The 26807-nt window shown below is 44.2% G+C and overlaps 1 protein-coding gene across 2 annotated transcripts; it reads left to right on the top strand.

Annotated features, from left to right (window-relative positions):
• The first annotated feature begins 3118 nt into the window (after positions 1 to 3118).
• si:dkey-206f10.1 (adenylate cyclase type 8) lies at positions 3119 to 23428 on the top strand. 2 transcript variants are annotated; one of them, XM_041860394.2, is made up of 21 exons: positions 3119 to 3441; positions 4721 to 4985; positions 8383 to 9120; positions 9753 to 9902; positions 10413 to 10543; positions 11142 to 11253; positions 11801 to 11928; positions 12038 to 12196; positions 13608 to 13848; positions 13982 to 14167; positions 14447 to 14547; positions 15143 to 15344; positions 15750 to 15863; positions 16185 to 16360; positions 16888 to 16969; positions 17151 to 17309; positions 17584 to 17730; positions 19726 to 19818; positions 20045 to 20165; positions 21558 to 21760; positions 21929 to 23428. In XM_041860394.2, the coding sequence occupies exons 2-21, from the start codon at positions 4833 to 4835 to the stop codon at positions 22145 to 22147; spliced, it is 3615 nt and encodes a 1204-aa protein (XP_041716328.2). In that variant the 5' UTR covers positions 3119 to 3441; positions 4721 to 4832; the 3' UTR covers positions 22148 to 23428. The 2 variants fall into 2 exon arrangements, with proteins under 2 accessions (XP_041716328.2, XP_041716327.2); XM_041860393.2 differs by having other exon boundaries at positions 20039 to 20165.
• The last annotated feature ends 3379 nt before the right edge of the window (positions 23429 to 26807 follow it).

The raw sequence follows: 26807 nt of genomic DNA, 5'->3' as shown, positions 1-26807 counted from the left end.
CTCAGAAATAGCCCTTTGTTGTCCTACTGGGCAGCACACTGTAAACAGTGCCTGGCTGGCACGTATAGAGGTCAGATGGGGTTGCTTGGCCTAGGCTGGGGTGGGCCGGGCCAAGCTAGCGTCATGTGTATGTTAGAATTAGCTGAATCACGGACAGCTCCAATCCCATTAGCAAATAGCCCCTGATGCTAATCGGCTCACCCTAGAGCCCCTCACAGAGCCTGGGTCGCTGGGGGTCAGGGAGAGGGGGATTATGTTATTTTTTTAAATATTTTTTTATTTATATGAATCTCCATTAGTATATACAAACAATACAACAACAAAAATGATAGCAAAACATTACAACTAAAAAATAATGTGTGTGTTAGAGTTTGTCTGTGTTTGCGTGTTTGTGTGCGTGTCCCCACACAGTCCTCGCCGTTCCATGAGATGTTGTTTAATACGATTTTTAAAGGTAATTTTGCTGTTTGCTTGAGTAATTGGAGATGGAAGCGAGTTCCATGCGATCATGGCTCTGCATAATACTGTGCGTTGCCGTGAAATCGTTTTGGTGTCATGTCTTGTGGTGTATGTATGGGTGTCTGAGCTAAATGTTATGTCTGAGTGTTGGAGTGTGCCCCGTGCCGTCTGGTTGCTTAATATAAGGAATTTGAAATGATTTATACTTGTACTTTTACTTTTGATACTTAAGTATATTTGAGCAATTACATTTAATTTTTATACTTAAGTATATTTAAAACCAAATACTTTTAGCATTTACTCAAGTAGTATTTTACTGGGTGACTTTCACTTTTACTTGAGTCATTTTCTATTAAGGTATCTTTACTTTTACTCAAGTATGGCAATTGGGTACTTATTCCACCACTGCATACATAGTCATTCTGGCTTTGTGTAAGACCGGTGACAAATCATTTGTAAAAATAGAGAACGGTCCAAGGCAACTGCCCTGAAGGACACAGCACTGTACACATCTGCTATTAGAGAAGCTTCCATTGAAGAACACTCTCTGTGTTCTATTGGATAACTTTCCAACCATGTGATGGCAGGTGATGTAAAGCCATAGCAAGTGAGTTTCTTCAATAACAATTTATAATCAATAACATCAAGGGCTCATATCCAACACATATGGCCTCATATTCTGTCTACTGTGGTAGATTGTAGAGCAATGAACCTACGGTACTGTCAGATACCTGTAGTATATCTCGTCATCAGACCTATTGAAATATTTGAAATATTTCACAAGACATAAAAGATGCACTGATTGTTGTTTCCCAAACAATCAGTAAATGAGGTGCTGTAGGTGAGTTAGTAGTTATCCCGTAGCAATATGAACTATTCTGGGCGAGAGGCAGGTAAGGAGGTAGCCAGCCAGGCAGGCAGACAGGGACAGAAGAAGGCAGGGATGGTGGCATGCAGGCCGTGATGGAGTCAGGCAGGCAGGGAGGGAGGCAGTCAAGCAGGCCAGTTAGGGATGGTTTATTTTCATGCTCAGCCAATCCCTGAATCTGAAACCTGAAATTCACTACTTTAATTTATCTGCTTGCCCTGCTCTCATATTTAGCCTCACATTTAAGTGTTTTACCATTTTATTTTCAGGACAACCAGGGCTACAAGTAGAATACAAACAATTTCACATAAACAGATGGATTCATGAGTTTTATTGACAAATAAGGTCCGCCATGAATTTATAAGAATGCTGTAAGTACAGAATTTGTTTGCTCAGTGGGGAATTAATATCCAACTAGTCAGTGACAATTGTGTGGTTTGGACTTTATGACAGCAACTGTGTGAGCTTATTACAGTATTATAGACACGAAATTGTACTTGAAATTGGTCAAATTAAATGTAATGTCCACAATATAAGTGTCTGAAATGCATTGGACAGAAATAGGAAAGCTCAGGAAAACATCAGGGACGATCACAATGCAATAATTGTGTATAATCCTCTATGTAGACGAACCCTTACCTTCTAACGACTCCTGTGCGGCTTGTGAGCGTCATAGAGCAAAACAGATTACATGTGCATGTTCATGAGAGTCTCAACTTCTCATAGTAATAGTTTGTAGCTAAAAACCATTAGAACTTTACAAACATTTTAGTGAGAAGAACCGTTTTCTGGATCTGCCCTTGTCTCACAAACACCACGCTAGCTCAGCCTCCATCAATCGCACACGCTAATGGTTCCAACATCCAACAGTAGTCTGTAGTTCAAACACACTATGTTTAAGAGGGTTTGGAAGCGCCACAATATCTCAGATGAGAGCGTGGGACTCAAAGCGCTTTTAGGGATGGTTCAGGTCAGAGAGGTGCTGGGGACAGATGGACCTTCATTAGGTCACTGCTTGGCTCCATGAGTTGCCTGTACACAATTAGCAAGTTGAGTCTCCGAGACTTTAGCCAGCTTATTGCAAACAATGCCCCAGCCCTGCTGACACTCAGCCCTGCAAATCCTCACCACTATCTCTCTCATTTTGTGTTATCTCTTTATTCATTCTCTATCTCCCTCTAGCTTGCCGAGGCCCTGTGTAACAGCTGAGTAGTTTGGTAGGACCAGAGCACAGGTAGCTGGTGGCACCTTAATTGGGGAGGACAGGCTCATAGCAATGTCTCGAACAGATCTTTGGAATGGGTTCAAACTCATGGTTTCCATGGTTTCCATGTGTTTGATACCATTCCATTTAGTCCATTCCAGCCATTGCTATGAGCTGTCCTCCCCTCACCATCCTCCTGTGGACCAGAGGTAATGACCAGTTTGGCACCCCATGAAATAATAGGCCTGACAGTATGTTCAGTATGTTCACAGTGACTCATAAAAAGAGCCACAATTCTGAGAGGTAAACATCAAACCACATATCATAGAGCATTGCTTTCAATTACAATGTCCAAATGGAATGAATGCCAAATGGAATGTCTGTCTTGTTAATGGAAAGTGAAATTATATGGTTGATGTAGCTTACTCTATCCACAGAGACCAGTCAGTCCATGCTGACGAGGTTGTCCTGGGGGCCGGTGATGTGGGCCCAGTCTGGCAGTGACTGCTGCTGACTAAGTAATCCTCTTTGGTCTGTCACTCCACTCATGGGGCTTTGCTCTGTGACAATCCTTTTGACTCTCCCTCTACAGGTGGTGAGCCAACCAACTGGTAACCGTTCTACTATTCCTGGCTAGATTTCTCTATCTCTGTTTCCCTTTCAGGCCACTCTATCTGGCATCCGAATCCCATCCCAAAGGGGTGTGGTTTGGTCCTGTCTCTCCTTCATCTTTGGAGGTTTGCTTCAAACTGGACGAAAAAACGCAGAGGTGGAATCAGGTACAAATCAAAGAAGCAGAAGTGGATTATGAGAGGGTGAACTGTCTTGAGGTTGAGGAGCTGCTATGGCAATTTATCCTAGAATAAGTGAGGAGTGGATACAGTACACATCAACAACAACAATGATCCAGGTAAGTGGTGTGCCTGTCTGCTGCAATGTTTTCATACTTTAAGTTTTTATCGCAGAGGCCTTTAGAGAGTAGTGGGGAAAGGTAACTGTCCATCTGTCTCTGTCCATGTTAATTACTCTTTCGGTTCAGGTGGTTGTACGGTATGTACAGTATACGTAAGTTTATCTTTCAAAGTTGCACCTCAAAAGCCCTTGATTTGCTGAACTAACTAATATAAATATGTTATATTTATATACATGTAAAATAAAATAAAAAAGTATTTGTTTACACTAGTGATGGCAATCTGCCAACCAGACAAACTAGCAATCTTGCTATAGAAATATAACCTATAGTGTCACGCCCTGACTCTGGGGACTCGTATTTGTTGAGTCAGGGTGTGTATTTTCTGTGTAGTATGTTCTGTGTTGCATTTTCTATGTTTAGATCTAGATCGTGTAGATCTATGTTGGCCGGTGTGGTTCCCAATCAGAGGCAGCTGTAGCTCGTTGTCTCTGATTGGGGACCATACTTAGGCAGCCTATTGGCACTAGTGGGTTGTGGGATCTTGTTCCAGTTAAGGTATGTTGTGTTGTGCTGCCTTGGACTTCACGTTTCGTTTTGTCGGTTGTTTATTCCTTTAAATAAACATGTAGGCATATCACGCTGCGCCTTGGTCCGTCCCGTCTGTAAGCGAACGTGACATATAGAGTGGGAATCATCAATCATTGCTCCCAGTGTTTGTATAATGTTTCCCATGCCACAGAGTGTTGTATCTGTTCTATGTGTTCGATTTCTACCCTCACCATGGGGATCAGAGTAGTGACAGTGGGCCGTGGGAGAGCAGCCACGTGCCAGAAGGAGCCCAGGCAGGAGTTTATAGCATCTCTTCAGTAGTAACAAGCTCAGGTCTAAATCTGGCAACCAGCTCAGGACCTGTCTCTAATGCGTGGTCCAGGCCTCGATGTCAGAGCACAGACCATGTTGAGTTGTGACTGTTGGAACTTTGGTAGATGGAAGCAGCAGGCAGCAGAGGATCCAGATTAGTATGAATATAGAATATTCAAATTAGTCAAGACCTTTGGAGAGTATTTGTTTTCTTGGGCATCATGCTCTAATTTTTTTCAGGACTGAAAGAAGATTGTTTTGCTATAAAATATAACATTAATGACCATCAGATTAGATTGACCCTGCACCTACACTTTGAATAATTTTCTGAAATGGAATTGGCTCCACCTTATTAACTGCTACCACACTTCCTCCCCTGTCCCCTACCACCTTCTCCCCTCTCCACTCTCCTCAGGCGATGCAGCCCCACCCTTCCCTGACTCCTGTCCCCTCGTGAGCTGAGAGGAGGAACACCCCAGACCTCCTGACAACTCCGAGGGTGGAGGTCGGGTCTCTTGGGGGTCATCATGGTGACCTTTGCGGAGAAGTCGGCGGTGCAGCCCATGCTTCGGGAGCCGTCATGCATCACCACGCACCTGTCCCCCGGGCTGCGGCGCAAACAGCTGATGTGGCAGAATGCCATCAAACACATCATCAGCCAACAGGAGATAAATGAGCAGGTGAACTTATGTGACACGTCCAAATCAGCTCTCCTCCTACACTATGAGAAGTGTTAGCCACGTCTTAACTATACACTCTTAGAATAAATGGTGCTATCTAGGACCTAAAATGGTTATTCGGCTGTCCCCATAGGAGAACCCTTTTTGTTTAGAACCAATGGAACCCAAAAGGGTTCTACCTGGAACCAAAAAGGGTTATTCTATGGGGACAGCCGAAGACCCTTTCTGAACCCTTTTTTCTAAGAGTATGCTGTCCACATTCCTTGCTTCCTTCCTTCCGGAAACCCTAGACCCACTCCAATTCGCATACCGCCCCAACAGATCCACAGATGACACAATCTCAATCGCACTCCACACTGCCCTTTCCCACCAGGACAAAAGGAACACCTATGTGAAAATGCTGTGCATTGACTACAGCTCAGCGTTCAACACCATAGTGCCCACAAAGCTCATCACTAAGCTAAGGACCCTGGGACTAATCACCTCCCTCTGCAACTGGATCCTGGACTTCCTGACGGGCCGCCCCCAGGTGGTAAGGGTAGGCAACAACACATCTGCCACGCTGATCCTCAACACCGGGGCCCCTCAGGGGTGCGTGCTTAGTCCTGTAATCCCTGTTCACCCACAACTGCGTGGCCAAGCTCGACTCCAACACCATCATTAAGTTTGCTGATGACACAACAGTGATAGGCCTGATCACCGACAACGATGAGACAGCCTATAGGGAGGAGGTCAGAGACCTGGCAGTGTGGTGCCAGGACAACAACCTCTCCCTCAATGTGAGCAAGACAAAGGAGATGATCGTGGACTACAGGAAAAGGAGGCCCCCATTAACATTGACGGGGCTGTAGTGGAGCTTGTTGAGAGTTTCAAGTTCCTTGATGGCCACATCACCAACAAACTATCATGGTCCAAACACACCAAGACAGTCGTGAAGAGGGCACGACAACACCTTTTCCCCCTCAGGAGACTGAAAAGATTTGGCATGGGTCCCCAGATTCTCAAAAAGTTATACAGCTGCACCATCGAGAGCATCCTGTCCGGTTGCATCACCGCCTGGTATGGCTACTGCTCGGCATCCGACCGTAAGGCGCTACAGAGGGTAGTGTGTACGGCCCAGTACATCACTGGGGCTAAGCTTCCTGCCATCCAGAACCTATATACTAGGCGGTGTCAGAGGAAGGCCCAAAAAATGTCTAAGACTCCAGTCACCCATGTCATAGACTGTTCTCTCTGCTACCGCATGGCAAGCGGTACCGGAGCGCCAAGTCTAGGTCCAAAAGGCTCCTTAACAGCTTCTACTCCCAAGCTATAAGACTGCTGAACAATTAATAAAATGGCCACGCAGACTATTTACATTGTTTTTACACTGCTGCTACTCACTTTTTATTATCTATGCATAGTCACTTTACCCCAACCTACATGAACAGTTGAAGTCGGAAATGTACATACACCTTAGCCAAATACATTTAAACTCAGTTTTTCACAATTCCTGACATTTAATCCTAGTAAAAATTCCCTGTCTTAGGTCAGTTAGGATCTCCACTTTATTTTAAGATTGTGAAATGTCAGAATAATAGTAGAGAATGATTTATTTCAGCTTTTATTTTTTTCATCACATTCCCAGTGGGTCAGAAGTTTACATACACTCAATTAGTATTTGGTAGCATTGCCTTTAAATGGTTTAACTTGGGTCAAACATTTCGGGTAGCCTTCCACAAGCTTCCCACAATAAGTTGGGTGAATTTCGGCCCATTCCTCCTGACAGAGCTGGTATAACTGAGTCGGGTTTATAGGCCTCCTTGCTCACACACGCTTTTTCAGTTCTGCCCACAAATGTTCTATAGGTTTGAGGTCAGGGCTTTGTGATGGCCACTCCAATACCTTGACTTTGTTGTCCTTAAGCCATTTTGCCACAACTTTGGAAGAATGCTTGGGGTCATTGTCCATTTGGAAGACCCATTTGCGACCAAGCTTTAACTTCCTGACTGATATCTTGAGATGTTGCTTCAATATATCCACATAATTTTCCTTCCTCATGATGCCATCTATTTTGTGAAGTGCACCAGTCCCTCCTGCAGCAAATCACCTCCACAGCATGATGCTGCCACCCCCGTGCTTCACGGTTGGCTTTTTTATGGCGGTTTTGGAGTAGTGGCTTCGTCTTTGCTGAGCGGCCTTTCAGGTTATGTCGATATAGGACTTGTTTTACTGTGGATATAGATACTTTTGTACCTGTTTCCTCCAGCATCTTCACAAGGTCCTTTGCTGTTGTTCTGGGATTGATTTGCACTTTTCGCACCAAAGTATGTTCATCTCTAGGAGACAGAACACATCTCATTCCTGAGCGGTATGATGGCTGCGTGGTCCCATGGTGTTTATACTTGCGTACTAATGTTTGTACAGATGAACATGATACCTTCAGGCATTTGGAAATTGCTCCCAAGGATGAACCAGACTTGTGGAGGTGTACAATCTTTTTTCTGAGGTGTTGGCTGATTTCTTAAGATTTTCCCATGATGTCAAGCAAAGAGGCACTGAGTTTGAAGGTAGGCCTTGAAATACATCCACAGGTACACCTCCAATTGACTCAAATGATGTCAATTAGCCTATCAGAAGCTTCTAAAGCCATGACATCATTTTCTGGAATTTTCCAAGTTGTTTAAAGGCACAGTCAACTTAGTGTATGTAAACTTCTGACCCAATGGAATTGTGATACAGTGAATTATAAGTGAAATTATCTGTCTGTAAACAATTGTTGGAAAAATGACTTGTGTCATGCACAAAGAAGATGTCCTAATCGACTTGCCAAAACTATAGTTTGTTAACAAGAAATGTGTGGAGTGGTTGAAAAACTAGTTTTAATGACTCCAACCTAAGTGTATGTAAACTTCCGACCTAAACTGTACAAACTACCTCGACTAACCTGTACCCCCGCACATTGACTCTGTACCAGTACCCCCTGTATATAGCCTCGTTATTGTTATGTAATTTTATATTTTATTGAGTTACTTTTTATTTTTATTTTCTTAACTCTATTTCTTGAACTGCATTGTTGGTTAAGTGCTTGTAAGTAAGCATTTCACGGTAAGGTCTACCTGTTGTATTCGGCGCATGTGACAAATACATTTTGATTTAATTTGTCTCCTTTTCCTCTTGACCACTAATAGGTAAGGTGAAAGTAGTGTGTCTAGTAGAGTCTTCATTATTTTAACCAAAGGGGCAGGTGGGACTTGATGACTTTACATCATGTTACTCTCACATTTTCAGAAACTCATCTCAGATTAGTAGTCATGAAAATGGGATGAGAAAAACAATTGATTTATATAATATCAATCACACTGTACAGTACAGTGTTGACTTTTAATCTGTGTGTCTTTGTCTATGTCTTTGATAGGTAGGGGTGGAGCCAGCGCGTAAAATCTTCGCCACCGACACCTACATCGACGAGATCAACCGCCAGATCCGCAGCAAGGCCTCACGAGGGGCCACTAAACGCCGCTCCTCGGTCTCCCGCGTCCACCCCCACTACGAGCGCAGCTCCACCAGCACCCACCACAGCGGCTCCCACGGCGACTGCTCCAGCGATGCTGATTTCTTCATGCGCTGGGGCCCCATGGTGCGTGGCGTGTACTTGCCCACGCTACGACACACCTTCAAGTCCCGCGACCTGGAGACGCTCTACCAGCAACACTCCTCCCACCAACGACGCACCTCACTGGCTGTCACCAACGTCATCGACGCCGTGGCCAAACTACACATCCTGGTCCTGTACCTGGCGCTGGTGCCCGAGGCCTCCACGGACGCACTGCGTGGTTGGCTGACGGGTTTATTCATGGGAGTGTCCGTAGTGCTGTGTGTCCTGGTTCTGACTTGTAAGGACTCCATGTCTCCTCAGTGGCTGCGCTACGCTGGTCTGGCTAGCTGGCTGTCCCAGACCACACAGGTGCTGGGCGGCCTGGCCTACGGGCTGGAGAGGGACCCTTCATGGTACGTGCTGTTCACGCTGTTCGCCACCTACACACTGCTCCCACTACCCCTGCTCTGGGCCATGTGCGCCGGCTCACTCACCTCAGCACTAGAACTCCTGGTGGAGATCATCCATCACTACAATGATGCAGAACTGCTGAGAAAGGTGAGCGAATTGCAGAGGGAGGTGAGGAGGATTGTTTGTATCGGGATACTCCCTGTCTGAAATGCCCCAGCCATAAACAACATATCAGTTCTATATCTATGGCCCTAGCAGCACATGTCCATAATGTATTCATTTATTTTCATGGTTAAAAGCTCGAGATAGAGATTGAGAATATAATACACAGGAGACCAAAAAACCACACATGAGCTTGTGAAAGACCTCTCCCTGCATAGCATCACATGTTAAACCCAAGGATGTGACGTTGCTGCTCTCTGCTGTTCTATAGTGAGTCCTGTCCCTATTGAGAATCCCGTCCCATGTGATAGCTATAAGCAGCTTGTAGCCCATCCACTACAGTACTACTGTACAACTCTCCTCTTCCTCTCCTCCATTCTTATTCTCCTCTCCATGTGTTGGCCATAGGGCTGCTTTAAACATCTAACCCCTCCTCTCCTCTCCTCTCCTCTCCTCTCCTCTCCTCTCCTCTCCTCTCCTCTCCTCTCCTCTCCTCTCCTCTCCTCTCCTCTCCTCTCCTCTCCTCTCCTCTCCTACTAGCACCAGGTGTTGGCCACAGGGCTATTGTCCCAGTCTAACCTCCTCCTCCTCCTCCTCTCTTCCTCTCCTCCCTCCAGGTGTTGGCCACAGGACTGCTGTACTTGGGTATGAACACAGCTGGCCTTTTCATCCACTACCTGACGGACCGCGCCCAGAGACAGGCCTTCCTGGAGACCCGTCGCTGCATCGAGGGGCGCCTCAAACTGGAGCAGGAGAACCAGAGACAGGTACCTACCTACCTTCCCTTCCAAGTAGACAATCTTATTGTTCAAAATGTCAACATTGGCATGTGAAATAATGAGTAGTGTATTAGTGACATCACCCTTGTAAGAGTGGTAAGTGACACTGTTAGTGATTAGTAGCAAGATTTGTGGGGGGCAGTTTCAAACTTGATTGTTACATTTTAGTTCTGATGCAAGCGTATTCATTCTCACTAACAGCCCTTTATAGTAACTGCATTTACCCGTCTCATTTTTCATTTGCAACAAGTCTATGTTCACTCTGGTTATGCCTTATCTACATTACATTCACATGCAAATTCAACACAATGTGTTTAATGAAAGATTCTGTATTTTATTCTCAACTGGAAATATATGTAAGGACTGGGTGTGTGAGGATATACAGTTGCATTGACATGACACGGCTGTATTATTAGGACTGATGAGGAAGAAGACTAACTGTATTATGAAGACAGCAGAGGAGGGAGAGTGACAGAGGGTCTGTGTATTTCCCAACAGGAGCGTCTTGTGCTGTCAATCCTGCCTCGCTTTGTTGCCTTGGAGATGATCGCAGACATGAGTGCTTTGGAGGATGAGCTCGTTCCCCAGGAGTTCCACAAGATCTACATCCACCAGTACAAAGATGTCAGGTACACCCACTCGTGCACACATACACACACACACACACACACACTGATTTCCAGGCAATAGTGTCTATAGCACATGGACAACACTTTTCAGAGTGATTTAATGACAGAATGGATTAGTACAATAATATGGCAGAGAAAACCGAGGAAAGGATACAGAAAATATATACCGTTTTATCAACTCACACAGTCTGATTATTCGTTATGATTACTTATCGATGCGCTATGTATGTTCATGAGAACACTTGTGATTTTGGTCCCACATTAAAAAATACTACAGTTTACTATAGTATACTACAGTACCTACTATAGAATTCTATATTTAACTGTAGTATACTGTAGAATACTATACTACACACTGTAGTTCCCCTCGATCATGTGTAGTACTTACTATAGAATGTTGTAGAAACTATAGTAAATACTACAGTATTATCCACAAAAAACACTGTAGTAAATACTACAGTAATGTCTGCAAAAACACTATTTATTTAAAATATAGTAAATACTACAGTATTTAATTTGCAGACATTTAATTGACCCATTCTGGTCCCCATATCACAACTTGTGCAACTTATAAGTGAGAACCCTCTCTCCTCCACAGTATCCTGTTTGCTGACATTAAGGGCTTCACACTGCTCTCAATGAACCTGTCAGCCCAGGAGTTGGTCCGCACACTCAACGAGCTCTTTGGGCGCTTTGACCATCTGGCTGAGGTGAGAGAATCCTATAACACTATAGTATAAACCCTGACCACTAACCCTTAACCCTAACCTCTCACACTAACCCACATACCTTAGACTCTGACCCTTGAACCCTGACCTCTTACCTCACCTCTTTTACATGTAGCCCTGACCCTAACCGCTTTCTCTGGCCCACACACGTCACCTAAACCCTGACCCTAACCTCTGACCTTTAACCCTTTTGACTGAAAGGACAGTATACTGGGGCTTAGCTAGCTCTCCTCATTGCCAAATGCCAAACTGGTGATCCTAACCTTTATCTTCTTTCCTCTCCTTCTCTCTCCCTCCCTTCTACCCCCCGCTCTCCTTCTCTCACCCTCCCTTCTACCCTCCCGCTCTCCTTCTCTCTCTCTCCCTCCCTTCTACCCTCCAACTCTCCTTCTCTCTCCCTTCCTTCTTCCTCCCCTCTCTCCCTTGGTCTCTCTCTCTTTCTGTCCCTGCCCCTTTCTCACTCTGTCTCTGTCTCTCTCTCTCTCTTTCTCTCTCTGTCTCTCTCTCTCTTCCTCTCCACTCACCACAGGAGCACCACTGTATGAGGATAAAGATCCTGGGGGATTGTTACTACTGTGTGTCAGGGGTCCCAGAGCCTCAGCGTGCACATGCTCGCTACTGTGTTGAGATGGGCCTGGCTATGATCAGCACCATACGGTCAGTCCTATCGCCTGATCAGATCTGCATTATAAAATCAGCCACCTAGATCTCACACAGAATCAGTTTATCCAGCTGTACTACTGACCTGTGTGTCTTGCTATTCCAGGTCCGTGCGGAAGCAGCTGAACCATGACATGGACATGCGGATTGGGATCCACTCTGGCTCGGTGTTGTGTGGGGTTCTGGGGCTGCAGAAGTGGCAGTTTGATGTGTGGTCCTGGGACGTGGGCATCGCCAACATGCTGGAGGCAGGGGGCATCCCTGGGTTGGTGACACTGACACCCCCATCCCCTCCCCCAGAATACATCTAGCTACATGTTCATTAGCTAAGCATTCATCACTTTGTTTAAAGGTGTAGTCAAAATTACGTTTTTCTTTGTTTTGTATCATATTGTACAACAGCTGATGAAACTAACAGTGTAAAATGTTTTATTTCCTGATAGTTGCTGATTGAAAATACAATCTACACAGAACCTTCAGCAGGTTTTGCATGGGTGGAGTTTCGGCTTGTCTGGTGACATCGCCAGGCGGTAAATTAGTTAATAGACCAATAACAAAGGAAGTTCCAAACCTCTCTGACAATATCAGCAGTGGTGTAAAGTACTTAAGTTAAAATACTTTAAAATACTACTTAAGTCATTTTTTGGGGTATCTGTACTTTGGTTTACTATTTATATTTTTTTACAACTTTTACTTTTACTTCACTACATTCCTAAAGAAAATAATGTACATTTTCCCTGACACCCAAAAGTACTCGTTACATTTTGAATGCTTAGCAAGAAAGGAAAATGGTCAAATTCCGCACTTATCAATTGAACATCCCTGGTCGTCTCTACTGCCTCTGATCTGGCGGACTCACTAAACACAAATGCTTCGTATGTAAATAATGTCTGAGTGTTGGAATGTGCCCCTGGCTATCCATAAAAATAAATTAATAATAATAATTGTGCCATCTGGTTTGCTTAATATAAGGGATTTGAAATTATTTATACTTTTACTGTTACTTTTGATACTTAAGTATGTTTAAAACCAAATACTTTTAGGCTTTTACTCAAGTAGTATTTTACTGGGTGATTTTCACATTTTCTATTAAGGTATCTTTACTTTTACTCAAGTATGACAATTGGGTACTTTTTCCACCACTGAATAATAGCTAGTTTTCAGTTTTCCGCTCCCCACTCAGACCACTTCCAGACAGTCCTAGCAAAATTATTGCTTGAGAAAAAGTTTTGAGCTAAAAAGCTAAAAGGAAAACTATTACAGTAAGGTACTTGTTACACAGAAATGATTTAATATTGATATAAAAACGGCTGCATTGGGCCTTAAACTGGATTCCGTAGCGATGAAAATGCCACATCTGTTTGCGAACAACAAAGATATTACTTCAAACAATGAACACCGTTTTTTCCCACTTGCACATCATTGCATGCATGATAGAACAGGTGCAGGATGCTTCTCTGCCCCATTTAAAAAACAAAACAAAAACAATAACAAATGTGCCTGGGGCGACTAGGTAGCGCTTTTTCATCTTATATGGATATCAGCTTTAACATGTGTACCAAAAGTCCAAACTGTGAAATCAACTTATCTGCTATCTAAATAGCATTGGCTTACTTGCACCAATCCACTCTACCATCATGTTTATTGGTGTGATGTCGCCCCGTCTCCTTCCCCAGCCGGATCCACATCTCCCGGGCAACTCTGGACAGTCTGGAGGGGAACTACAAGACAGAGGACGGCCATGGCCATGAGAGGAATGAGTTCCTGAAGAAACACAACATCGACACTTTCCTCATCTGCCACAAGGAGGATGGGCCCGGGCCCACCCCAGTGGCCCCTGAGCCCACCAAAACCCAGATATCCAGCCAGACCTGGAATACGGAGCTGCCCTTTGGGAATATCATCGACATGAACTGTGTAGGAGGAGAATTTGGAGAATCCCACTATCACTTTCTCTCACTAGTTTTTCTTGAGTAGTTGCTAAAAGTTATCGGTATAAAGGCTGGCAATCTTATTCCTGACTTCTGACCTTTCACCTCTGATCTCACAGATCCTGGCCTCCTTCACCAATGGCTCCCTGGCGCAGCTGCCAAACTCATCATCACGGCAATCAGCCTCCAAGGAGATCAACAAGCGGATCGAGCACGCCATCGAGTTGCGCAGCAGCGAGCGCATGCGCAAGGAGCACATCACCCCGGTCACGCTGGTGTTTAAAGACGCTAACATCGAGGACAAGGTAAGGCGGGAGGAGGGAGGGGGGATGGTTTTAAGGGCACTAGGTAGGGGGTAAGGTGATAAAGGTAAGCCAGAGAGCCATAAAGTATGCATACAAGAGAGGGGGATGTGATGATGGTAGAGTGGGTGCAAGTAGGCCTATGCCATTTCGTTAGACCTATACTATTTGTAGGTAGTTGATATCAGTTAATTGTAGCATTGCACTTGTAGCAAATGGCAGCTTGTATTAAATGGTACGGATCACAATGTGCTTTCATAATGTTTTTCCTCTGTGTCTCAGTTTTCCCAGATGAGAGACGAGATGTTCAACTCCAACCTGATCTGCTCCTTCATCATGCTCCTCTTCCTCATGGCTGTCCAGGCCCTCATCCCCGCCCCCAGGTAGACAGACAGCACCCACTGGCCAATCACAGCTTTAACTCTGTGTCTAAGCAGTTTCTTTGAGCCAATAGGATTGGATTTGGATTGTGTTCTAAATAATCAGGATAATCTAGATAGGAAACATGTCTCCCTCTTGTCCTTTTCATTCTATCCTACATACCAGTACCCTTTCCATCATTCTTCTGTACACTCTAAGAAAAAAGAGTTCCAAAAGGGTTCTTCAGCTGTCCCCATAGGAGAACCCTTTTTGGTTCCAGGTAGAACCCTTTTTGGTTCCAGGTAGAACTCTTTTGGGTTCCATGTAGAACCCTCTGTGGAAAGGGTTCTACATGGAACTCAAAAGGGTTCTTCAAAGGGTTATCCTATGGGGACAGCCAATGAACCCTTTTAGGTTTAACATAGCAACTTTCTTTCTAAGAGTGCACCCCTCCTCCCATCACCCATCCATCTCTCTTAATTCCCCCCCAATCTCCCCCTTATCTCAGGCTCTCCTTAACCACTTTGTCTTCAACCAACTACTCATTCTTTCCTCCCTATTTTACCTCCTTCTTCACTATTCTCATCCCTCTCTCCTCTCTCTCTCTCCTCTCTGTAGGCCGTACCCGGCAGTGCTCCAGTTCTCTCTCTTCCTGCTGGCCTATATGTTGCTGCTGCTGATGGCTTTGGCTGAGGAGTTTAAGCAGGCCCCTCCGGCGCTACTACAGCTCTGCTGCTGGTTCCATGAGAACAACAGCGCCCGCAACCTCCTCACCCTCACTGCCATCGCTATCAACTTCGGCCTGGCCTCCACCGACATGGTGAGTACCAGCCAGGTTTGGGGTCCATTTCATTTAAATTCAGTCATTTCCAGACTGGATTTTCAATGAAACTGCATTTATGAACAAAATAAGTATGAATAAATCGATGGCCTGGTATCAACGTATCATAGAAAGATATAATTAGCACCAATAGAGTTTAGAAAGATATGTATGGTGAGTACTGGAAGGACTGAGAGTTTTACTCCTTTCTTATCATGAGCTGCATTACTCAATGTCCGTGCTTCACTCCTGCACCGTCAAACTCTTCTGGTGAAAATGAGAAACCCCATGAATTCTACTGATTGTTTCCATCATGTGTCTGATTTGAGGTCCAGTAGGACATGAGGATGGTGTTGTGTAGTTGACTGTCCTGCTTCACTCCTCTCTCTGTCTGCTCTGGTCCAGGTGTGGTGCATTCTGAGGGACTCTGCTATAGCAGAGGGGCAGGGGACAGACAGGGCCAGCACAGATACAGACACACCCAGCCAATGGATTCTCACTGCCTGCACCTACCCAGAGGTAAGACAGACTTCTCTGAGAGACAAATGTGGATTGTGGCGTGTGGATTTATCACAGTGTGATCATACACATTTCTCAACCCCTCCTCTCTAATATATTATCTGTTGAAGATTCACTAGACATACACATGCATCCATTTAAGACAATAAATAACACTGTCCCTTCCTCTCTCTCCCCCCTCCCTCCCTTCCCTCCCTCCCTCCCTCCGTCCGTCCCTCTCTCTCTCTCTCCCTCCCTCCGTCCCTCTCTCTCTCGCTCTCCCTCCCTCCCTCTCTCTCTCGCTCTCCCTCCCTCTCTCCCTCTCTCTCCTGTGTTCTACAGTTTTTTGTGCTGAGTGGGGTGATAGCCATGGTGACATGTGCGGTGTTCCTCAGGCTGAGTTCTCTGTTGAAGCTAGCTGTGCTGCTATTGGTGGTGGCTGTCTACTCCTACTTTATACAGGTGGCATTCCACATCCTTTATGTCAACCAGCAAGAGCAGGACCTCCTCCTGCACAGGTACGCACACACACAAATATCACACATACAAATATCACATATAAAGTATAACAAATAACATTTTACATTTACATTTTAGTCATTTAGCAGACGCTCTTATCCAGAGCGACTTACAGTTAGTGAGTGCATACATTTTTCATACTGGCCCCCCGTGGGAATAACATATAACAAATATCACGCGGCAGGTAGCCTAGCGGTTAAGCGCGTTGGGCCAGTAACCGAGAGGTTGCTGGTTAAAATCCCAGAGCCGGCAAGGTGGAAAAATCTGCCATTCTACCCTTGAGCAAGGCAGTAAACCACCAACAACAACTGCTCCCTGTGCGCTATTGATGTTGATTAAGAGGGGTTGGGTTAAATACAGGAGACACATTTCACTTGTGCAACTGACTAGGTATCTCCCTACACTCTAAATCAATATTGTGTGGGATTTGGCTATGAGTTGTCCATTACCAATTGAACACTTGGTTGATTTTATCACTCAAATTCTAATCTTTCTGTCTCTTCCTTCGTGTGTCACACACACACAGGTCTCACTACCTCAGGAGGAAGGGCATCTCCATCCTCCTCATGACCATGTTTGTTGTTGCTGTGTTCTACAATGGAAGACAAGTACAGTAACACACAACAGTCCTTACCTTTTATTTCAGTAGCGCTCCCCGAGGCATCTTATTGTGTTAAGCAGTTATGTAGCTGCAACTGATGTGTCCGTAACTTATTCAAGTTTATTGAGTCACCATCATCCCTCAGTAAAGTAAAGTCTATTTGTGATTGGCTGTTCCTTGTCATCAAGTGGGAGGCGACAGCGAGGCTGGACTTCCTATGGCGTCTGCAGGCTCAGCAGGAAGTGGAGGACATGAGGGAGCTGCGGGAGCACAACGGGTATCTGCTGAACAACATCCTGCCATCGCACGTCGCAAGACACTTCCTGGAGAGGGGCAGGAACAACGAGGTACAGAAAACGCCATGACACTGTATAGGCTACTGAATATCCTGATTCCAAAACAATCCCTTGCACATGTCCATTAGCCTGGTCCCAGATCTGTTTGTGTTGCCTTGTCAACACCTATAGTCATGTTTTGGCAAGACCGCACAAACACATCTGGGACCAGGGAACCTATCCTCAGGTCTCTTCACATCACAGATCAGATAGGTTAAAGGAAATGCCTATTAAACAATCAAGTTCATATTAACTTCTCAATGTGTGTCCTCTCTCCCTTCTTCAGGAGCTGTACTCCCAGTCCTATGAGGAGGTGGGGGTGATGTTTGCCTCAGTCGCAGGGTTCACCGACTACTATGAGAAGAAGGAGATCAAACACGAGGGGGTCGACAGCCTCCGACTGCTCAACGAGATCATCGCTGACTTTGACGAGGTGAGGGTGAGACGAGGAGGGGGTACGGCCCAGGCAGAGTTTTGCAATGTGTTGGAACACCAGATATTTTTTCTCACTTTCCATCCCAACAAATAAAAGTGGAACTGACAGCGTTTTAACTACTTTGCAGATATGAAATATACAGACAATCATAATATCAGTCAAAAATATCAAATTCCCAGTTTACGCTACAAAATATTTAAAAATCTGTCCTATTTTACTCAAAATGCAGTTCAATGCATGATTAACATAATTCACCAATACATGTCTTGGTCCCAAAAAAATTGCTATCAGGATGTAAATCACAGCTGGCCTGGTACATTGTTTGCTGCCTCCACCCATTCGGGATGCACTGTTTGAGTTTCAATGATTTAATATTTTGGACAAAAACGTACAAATGTAATTAAAGCTGGGAATGTCAATACAATCAAACTAGCAAGGTCAATGATCACAAGTCAGTCATAACGTGGTTTATAGACTAGCGTACCTATTTATGTAGCTATTTATTTTGCAAGCTAAAAACACAAAGCCTAACGTTAACTAGCTAGCTAGCTGCTGGGAGGATGTCATGTCATTGGAGGAGTGGACTACTTTTTCCCCATCGTATCGTTTTTCGGTGGCTACAGCTGGAGATGCAGGTGTTATTTGGTTAACTAGCATGAAATGTGAATCGCTTTGCTAGCTAGCTAGCTATCAGTCTCCTGAGTGGCGCAGTGGTCTAAGGCACTGCATCGCAGTGCTAACTGTGCTACTAGAGATCCTGGTTCGAATCCAGGCTCTGTTGCAGCCGGCCGCGACCGGGAGACTCATGGGTGGCGGCACAATGCTGGTCCAGGGTAGGGGAGGGAATGGCCGGCAGGGATGTAGCTCAGTTGATAGAGCATGGTGTTTGCAACGCCAGGGTTGTGGGTTCGATTCCCACGGGGGGCCAGTATAAAAAATATATATATATATATATATATGTATTCACTAACTGTAAGTCGCTCTGGATAAGAGCGTCTGCTAAATGACTAAAATGTAAAAATGTAATGCTGAACTTGAAGGACTGTTATCCACAGTTAGCATGCATATTTCTTAGTTGTCAATTAAATGTATTTGGCAGGCAGTTCCCATTCAGTTTTCAAAACGTGGGTTGGAACAAGCATGCATTGGCAGGCAAGCTGCAGAAGGGCGAGCAGGCTACTATTCCCCATCGTTTATCATTGCAATTCTGACGGACAACTACAAGTTGAAAAGTTTGAGAGGGTTTATCTGCTCTTTTCTCGTTAGAGTTTAGCTCATCTCGCTCTGGCTAACATTAGTTGTTGATCTAGGGAGAGATAGCCTACCTGTTCATGGTTGTTTGATCAATAGGACTGTAAAGTTCCCAAATGTAAGAGGACTCCTGTGGTATTTACACATTTGCAGAAATCCATTCAGGTGTATTTGTGGCTTTTGGTGAATGCTTTCTAATGGTCTAAAGTTGCGCTGTTGCTACTGTCTGTAAACACACAGTCCAGTTCAAAGTCAATGATGGCTGGCCCGTGTGGCAAATGGCTTATTTGCATGTAGGCCTACTGTAGCTCTGATTGGCTATGGCGCACCGGTCTGTCTGTCTAGAGTCCGGTCCTGGACAAGACTGACATGTTATTATTAGGTTTTATTTACTGCAGTGTCTATTAATTGTCCAAACGCATGGCCGCTTTCCCACTATATATTGCTATAGAATTTTCACAAATGCCTTACTCATTCCCAAACATTCTATGAAAACGTGAAAATGACCATATCTAAGTGCTTGCTTGTCAGAAAATGTAAAAAATATAATAAAATAAAAGGCGGCATGTTCTTCTTGGAGGTGTATATGAACAGGTTTTTATCTAGTCAAGTCCTAATTTTTTGTTTAAGTAAAAAAAAAAATTATGAGTTGAGCTTCCTCACTGTCTTTCTTTCATTCTCACTCACTTTGTCTTTTCCGTCTTTCTTTCCCTCCCTACTCCTTCTCTCTCTTCACACTAGCTGTTGGAGGAGTTCTATTTTCATGACATTGAGAAGATCAAGACCATCGGCAGCTGTTACATGGCAGCATCTGGCTTATCTCCAGACAGACAGGTACTGCAACATCCTTTAGTCATCTGGGTACCAAACCAAACATACATTTTTGGATGTGTCATCATAACTCTTCAAAGAGGGGTTGCCTCAGGAAAAGTAGAGAAGGGACTTACCGAAAAATTTATTTTCCTTATTGCTGTCCTCTTGTTCTTTCTATCCTGTCTTTCTCACGAACCTCCCTCCCTCACACACACACACACACACACACGCACATTCAAAGTCGCAGTCCCATGGACGTGTGAATGGGTGGCACCACCTGAGTGAGTTGGTCCTGTTTGCCTTGGCCATGCAGGAGACCCTGAGAGAGATCAACAAAAAATCTCACAACAGCTTCCAGCTCCGTGTGGGTAAGAGACAACAACAGAGACTATACACAGAGAGACTATGCTCAGACAGACCTACGCAGACATATGGGCCTAAACTACATGTTTTATGATGCTCAATAATGATCAATCAGATGGTTGTTCTCTCTGTTTGAGATGATACAGTAGATCAGTCAAGATGGCATTCTCTCTCACACAATAGCCAGCTAGCACTAACATTCTGAGAACCATATGCTTCTTAGAGCTTGGTGAGAGCGTGGTTGTCCTATGGTTATTTTTGCACACAACCTTCCCACACCTTTCTGGGAATGGTGCAGGATAGTTGCTTAGCTTTGGAACATTCTCAGCACATTTAAGGAAGTTTCCTAAAGGTTTCAAATATGGTTAAATTTAATTTCAATTTTGGTAATGTTCTAAGAACGTTCTTCAACTGGTTTGACATTGAGTATGTTCTCAAATAGTTCAGTGAACGTAAAGAAACAGTGTTCTTCTGTGGGAATTTCAGTACTTCAGCATAACGTTTCCTACAGGTTTCCTCATGGTTCTATTTAAAGTCATGTTCTCAAATTGTTCCAAGAAAAAGAAAACTTTCCATAAAAACCACAAGACAAGTTGAGTAATGTTCAGAGAACGTTCTAAGAATTTTATTTTAAAATATATACATTCTGTCAACAAAACTTTCTCTATCCTCTATCTTGTTAAGTGTGTTCAAGTGTGTTGTCCGCGCCCACTAATTGGCCATAACTGATCTTAATGAGTGTTTGTTTCCTTTTGAAATGGGTTTTAAAATTAACAGCTTTGTATGTGTAAAAAACATGGCTTGCTAGTTCCATCCTGATGGCGCAGTGGACTAATTCCATGGATAGAGAACCAAAGATTATAGGGTCGAATCTCACTGATGCCGTGTCATGATAAAAAATGTATGTGTTTGTGTGATTAATGCCTAAGGAATTAATTTCCATGTGTCCTATCTGTGTTTGTAGTTTAAGAAAGTTAACACAAAATAAGCTAACAGTGTTATTAAAAGTCTTATTGAAACATTCAGTGAAAGTTTTAAGGAAGTTACTAAAACCTTCAGAGCGTTAATAAAACCTCAGAGAAAACATTTCAAGGAACCAGAGTAAAACGTTCCCAGGACCTCCCTGCAACCTAAAAATAAATGTTCCCAGAACAGGCGAAATGTTCACTTCTGCTCTCGGAACGTTTAAAAAAAACGTTCAGTTTTACCAGTCAGGAAACGTATGGATTCATTCCCTCAACCAATGTGAAACCAAAAACATATGTTCCCACAACTTCCAAGGAACCAAATGTGCTAGCTGGGTAAATACTGATTACACTGTAATAAGCTTAAAACTTTTACTAAGTCAATACTCATCCAATCAAGCCTCTCCACGTTTATTTCTAACCACCACTCAGGCATCGCTCATGGGCCTGTGGTTGCCGGGGTGATCGGCGCAACCAAGCCTCAATATGACATCTGGGGGACGACGGTGAACCTGTCGAGCCGCATGGACAGCACAGGCGTGAGTGGCCGCATCCAGGTGCCCGAGGCCACACGCGGGATCCTGGCTGCCTGGGGCTTCGTCCTGGAGCTGAGAGGACAGATCTACATCAAGGGGGTGAGGATCCAGAATATGTATATCTCTCAAATGATACCCTATACCCCACATTGTGCACTGCTGTTGTCCAGAGCCCTATGGGGCTATAGTATATAGTACTATACACTTCAAGAGGAATTCAGAAAATTAGGATATCGCTTTCTAATCAGGTTTTTTGTGTTATTGTAGGTGAGCGAGCGGCAGGGGAAGGTCCGGACTTACTTCATCAACAGCAGTCACGCCCAAAGGGCCAGTAACAGGACTTGGGGACGGTCAGGGGGGCGATCGGAGGGCAGGAACACCCTGGCAGCGGTGGTGTTTGGTCTGGTACAGTCCAGGCAGAAGGAGAAGCAGAGAGAGGCCAACAGAGTGTTGTTCAGCATGGCCCCCAGCAGCGGACAGTGCTAACAGAAGATTCTAGAGAGACCAACAAAGGAGGTCAGAGTTCAGACTGACTGAGCACTTCCTGTTTAGGGGGTCAGGACTTCCTATGTCATGAGTCGTCCAGCACTGACTTGAAACACCACAGTGGTGGATTAGCTGGTTGATCCTCAGAGAGAGAGAGAAGATATACTGTATGAGATACTGTATGTAGTGATTCTCGTGAGGAGACAACTGTACAGAACATGGGACCAAGTACCCCAGGGGCTAAAGTAGGTATTTTGTTGGGTCGGTTCAAGGGACACATTGGGTGTCACATTAAACATTATCCAGAGGACTTTCTCTTTGGCCCACAAAACTCTGTCTTGATTCGACCAGGAGGATCTACTGTCAATCTTAGTTCCACTGAGTTTAAACAATCCCCGTTAGGATGCTAATTGCTTTTTTATTACCATATCTACATATACAGTAGATATTTGTTACATGTGTTTTCATGTTTATTTCTTACCTGACTGAGGCCAACACAGTGCACTACTCTTATAGAAATCTTATCCGTGCAGGACATTTGATTACTGTAAGTGGTTGATTTACTGTAAGTATTCACTGTAAGCGGAGTACACTGTATTTACATAATGATGTAAAAAACTCTGCAGTTTACATGTTCGATTAGAGTCCAGACCTCTAAGCCATAATAATAAATGCCTCACTTCATAATCACTGTACCGAGATGAACTGTGCAACCTATTTTGTATCATAGACGTTCAATCGCTGGATTAATTTAGTGTAAAGTAGTGCATACATTTTTGTAAACTATACACAATTTGTAATGTTTTTATTACGATGTATAATATGATTGTTAATCGAGAGAACACATTGTTTAAATACATTGTTTGATCTGTGTAGTGATAAACACCCAAGTGTATTTCGCTACACATTGTGGTGAAGGGCATTTCTATGGTAACACTGTTCTTCAATTAAATGTGTTTTTGTTACATTTTCTGTGGAAATTGTCAAAAGTCGTCCTTGTGCATAGAGTTGTATGGTTTGTTTAACTTTGGAAAAATCTGAGTCTCAGCATCACTCTATTAACGTGGCTTTGCCCTGAAGATGATTTTATTTGGTTCTGTCAATGAGTGTAACCTCATTGAGCTTACTTTACCTCACACAATTCACTGCACAACAACTTATATAACCTGCTGGTGTTTGTACACTACTCAGGTCATTCACTGTGAATGGTCAGTCACCCTGATGAAGGCTGTTGTAGTCGCAACGCATTGGTAGGTTCTTTATTCTTCCCATGCATAAGCTGTAAAACATTAAAATATTTTAAATTTCTCCACTACAGGAGTGCCTTGATTACTTCTGGAAGTTTGTTTACTGTCCAGCATCAACTTATTTTTGTTCTATAGTATTTCATCCCATGATCAAAGAGCACCTCATGGATTAACTATAACCAAAGAAGCGCTGCTCTCCTATGTCTTCTCATTCACTGTGATGTTTAGGGAGCGTTCAAATGAAAACTACCATGGAAACTATTATGTATCCAGACTCAAAGATTGGTGTAATTATAAATTAGTGTCAAAGATATGTCAAACTTGCATTCTGTGACCTATTTCAACATAGCCACATGATGTCGCCTTGGCATACAACCTGGACATTTTGTCTGCCTAGTATTAAAGAATAAACAACTGTCTATAGTCCTCCAGTGCAGAATAGGCAACTGTCTATAGTCCTCCAGTGCAGAATAGGCAACTGTCTATAGTCATCCAGTGCAGAATAGGCAACTGTCTATAGTCCTCCAGTGCAGAATAGGCAACTGTCTATAGTCCTCCAGTGCAGAATAGGCAACTGTCTATAGTCCTCCAGTGCAGAATAGGCAACTGTCTATAGTCCTCCAGTGCAGAATAGGCAACTGTCTATAGTCCTCCAGTGCAGAATAGGCAACTGTATGTGGCTTGGCTTTTTGTCACTCCAGTTTCTTCATCACAACCATGATTTTCACTTCCTATTTGTGTCAAATCGTATTTAAAGAAAATAGTCTGATTGATATGTATTAAAAAGGTAAACAGTACTACAACTTCTTAATACAAGGTATGATGTTGCCCAGACTGTAGTGATGGCGCTGTTTAACTGTTTCGTGGTTCATATATTTATTTTTCCACATTTTGTACTGAAATGTTTATAGAATACATTTTTTATGCTAATAAGAGTAATGAAAATGAAAATAGACTTGCTTTTCCTTGTAGAGCAAACTGTGTGTGTTTTGGAAGAGGTGTGCACCTGCAGAAGGAGAGCAGAAGATGGAGAAGAGCAGGGGAGAACGTTTGCACCCCTGACATTAGTGGTTTGTACTGTACCGCTGAAATACAAATAGGTTTGGCCAATTAGGTATATCTCACTGCTTATACTGTATTATTACCACTGCCACTCACGAGGACTATGATTCTCCATGACCTATGTAAGGCATTTAAGCGTGTTAACCCTCGCAAGACTGCTGGCCCAGATGGCATCTCTAGGCGCGTCCTCATAGCATGTGAAGACCACCCTTATGAAAAAAGATAGCAGTCGGAGTGCAGTATAATGCAAATACTTCGGCCAAAATAATAAAGTTTTTTTTACTGCATTAATTTTGCAATCTCTGTGTCCAAAATATCACAGTCGACTACAGTTACTGCACTTTTACTGCAGTTTCAAAACTGCAATCTGTTTTTGTAAGGGCAGCTGGCTGGAGTGTTTACAGACATGTTCAATCTCTCCCTATCCCAGTCTGTTGTCCCCACTTGCTTCAAGATGTCCACCATTGTTCCTGTACCCAATAAAGCAAAGGTAACTGAACTAAATGACTATCGCCCCGTAGCACTCACTTCTGTCATCATGAAGTGCTTTGAGAGGCTAATTAAGGATCATATCACCTCCACCTTACCCAACATCCTAGACCAGGGATAGGCAATCCTGGTCCTGGAAGACCAGGTGTGTTGAATTTAGGCAATCACTGAACTGATCAACTAGCTCAGTTGGCCATGTGTGTTGCCTAGTTAGAACAAAATCCTGCAGTACTTGCGGCACTCCAGGAACAGGGTTGCCTAGCCCTTCTCTAGACCCACAATTTGGGTACCGCCCCAACAGATCCACGGATGACACAATCGTCATCGCAATGCACACTGCCCTATCCTATCTGGACAAGTGGAATACCTATGTAAGAATGCTGTTCATTGACTACAGCTCAGCCTTCAACATCATAGTGTCCTCCAAGCTTATCACTATGGTCAGGGCCCTCGGTCTGAACCCCGCCGGGGTTATTCATGGGAGTGTCCGTAGTGCTGTGTGTCCTGGTTCTGACTTGTAAGGACTCCATGTCTCCTCAGTGGCTGCGCTACGCTGGTCTGGCTAGCAGGCTGTCCCAGACCACACGGGCTGGACCCTTCATGGTACGTGCTGTTCATGCTGTTCGCCATGTCTACTCTGCTCTCACTACCCCTGCTCTGGGCCCATAGCCGCGGGAAGTAGTGAGTGAGTAGTGAGAGGGTGAGGGTGCTGCAATTTATTTCATTGACAGGGGTGCCTGCACTGCAGACGGCTATATCGGTTTGCTTATTAAAGGCCCAGTGCACTCCTTTTGTGATTTCTTTTTTTTCTTCTAATTATTATTATTTTTAATTCTGATTCTTCAGGGGGTGCTGAAGCACCCTCAGCACCCCTACTTCCCGCGGCTATGTCTGGGCCATGTGTGCTGGCTTGCTCACCTCAGCACTGCACGTCTTGGTGGACATCATCTCTGGATAAGAGCATCTGCTAAATGACCAATTTATATATTATTTATACATTGTCTTCCTATCCCTCTCTCCTACCATCTCTGTCTCTCTCCTTACCACCCCCTGTAACTCCCTCTCACTTCTTCTTTCTTTCGCTCTACTCTCCCTGTCTCCTCTCTCCTCCACAGTATCCTGTTTGCTGACATCAAGGGATTCACTCTGCTCTCTATAAACCTGTCAGCTCAGGAGTTGGCCCGTACACTCAATGAACACTTCGACCATCCGGCTGAGGTGAGACAACCATCTGACTATAAGCCCTGACCACTAACCCTGACCTCTCAACTGTTACCTGTAGACCGGACCCTAACAGATTTCTCCAGCCCTCGCCAGTAACCTCTGACCTTTAACCTTAACCTTTTTATTGGGTTAGGCCCTGATACTCAGAGCACAGTGTATGCTTTGGCCTAGCTAGTTCTCCTCAACCACAGTGGTCATCCTAAACTTAACCCTATCTTTCTCCCTCCCATCTCTTCCGCTTTCTCTCTCGCGCTTTCTTTCGCTCTCAGCATTGTCATCACTTTGCTTAAAGGTCCAGTGCAGTCAAAATTAAGTTTTGTATCATATTGTACAACAGCTGTGTCACACCCTAATCTGTTTCACCTGTCTTGTGATTGTCTCCAACTCCCACCAGGTGTCTGCCATTACCTCATGTGTATTTATACCTCCAGTTCGTCTTGTCCCGTCAAGTCCTTTCAGCGTGTTCCCATGTTTCCTGTGCTCTAGTTTTTGCTTTTTGTAGTGTTCCCAGTTCTGACCTTTCTGCCTGTCCCTGATTCTGCCTGCCGTCCTATACCTGCATGACTCTGATTTGGATTACGACTCGTTGCCTGCCTTGACCTTCCGATTGCCTGCCCCTTTTACTGTAATAAACTATG

This window comes from Coregonus clupeaformis, chromosome 33, assembly GCF_020615455.1.
Source record: "Coregonus clupeaformis isolate EN_2021a chromosome 33, ASM2061545v1, whole genome shotgun sequence".
NCBI lineage: Eukaryota > Metazoa > Chordata > Actinopteri > Salmoniformes > Salmonidae > Coregonus > Coregonus clupeaformis.
Note: the sequence above shows the minus strand (reverse complement) of the source record. Positions and strands in the feature narration are given on the sequence as shown.

Bases quoted from the DNA above. Each gene is read 5' to 3' on its own strand.
- si:dkey-206f10.1 (XM_041860393.2), top strand. From the start codon at position 4,833: ATGGTGACCTTTGCGGAGAAGTCGGCGGTGCAGCCCATGCTTCGGGAG. The intron at 16,361-16,887 runs GTACGCACACAC...ACACACACACAG, and splicing joins CAGGACCTCCTCCTGCACAG to GTCTCACTACCTCAGGAGGA. The intron at 16,970-17,150 runs GTACAGTAACAC...CTTGTCATCAAG, and splicing joins TGTTCTACAATGGAAGACAA to TGGGAGGCGACAGCGAGGCT.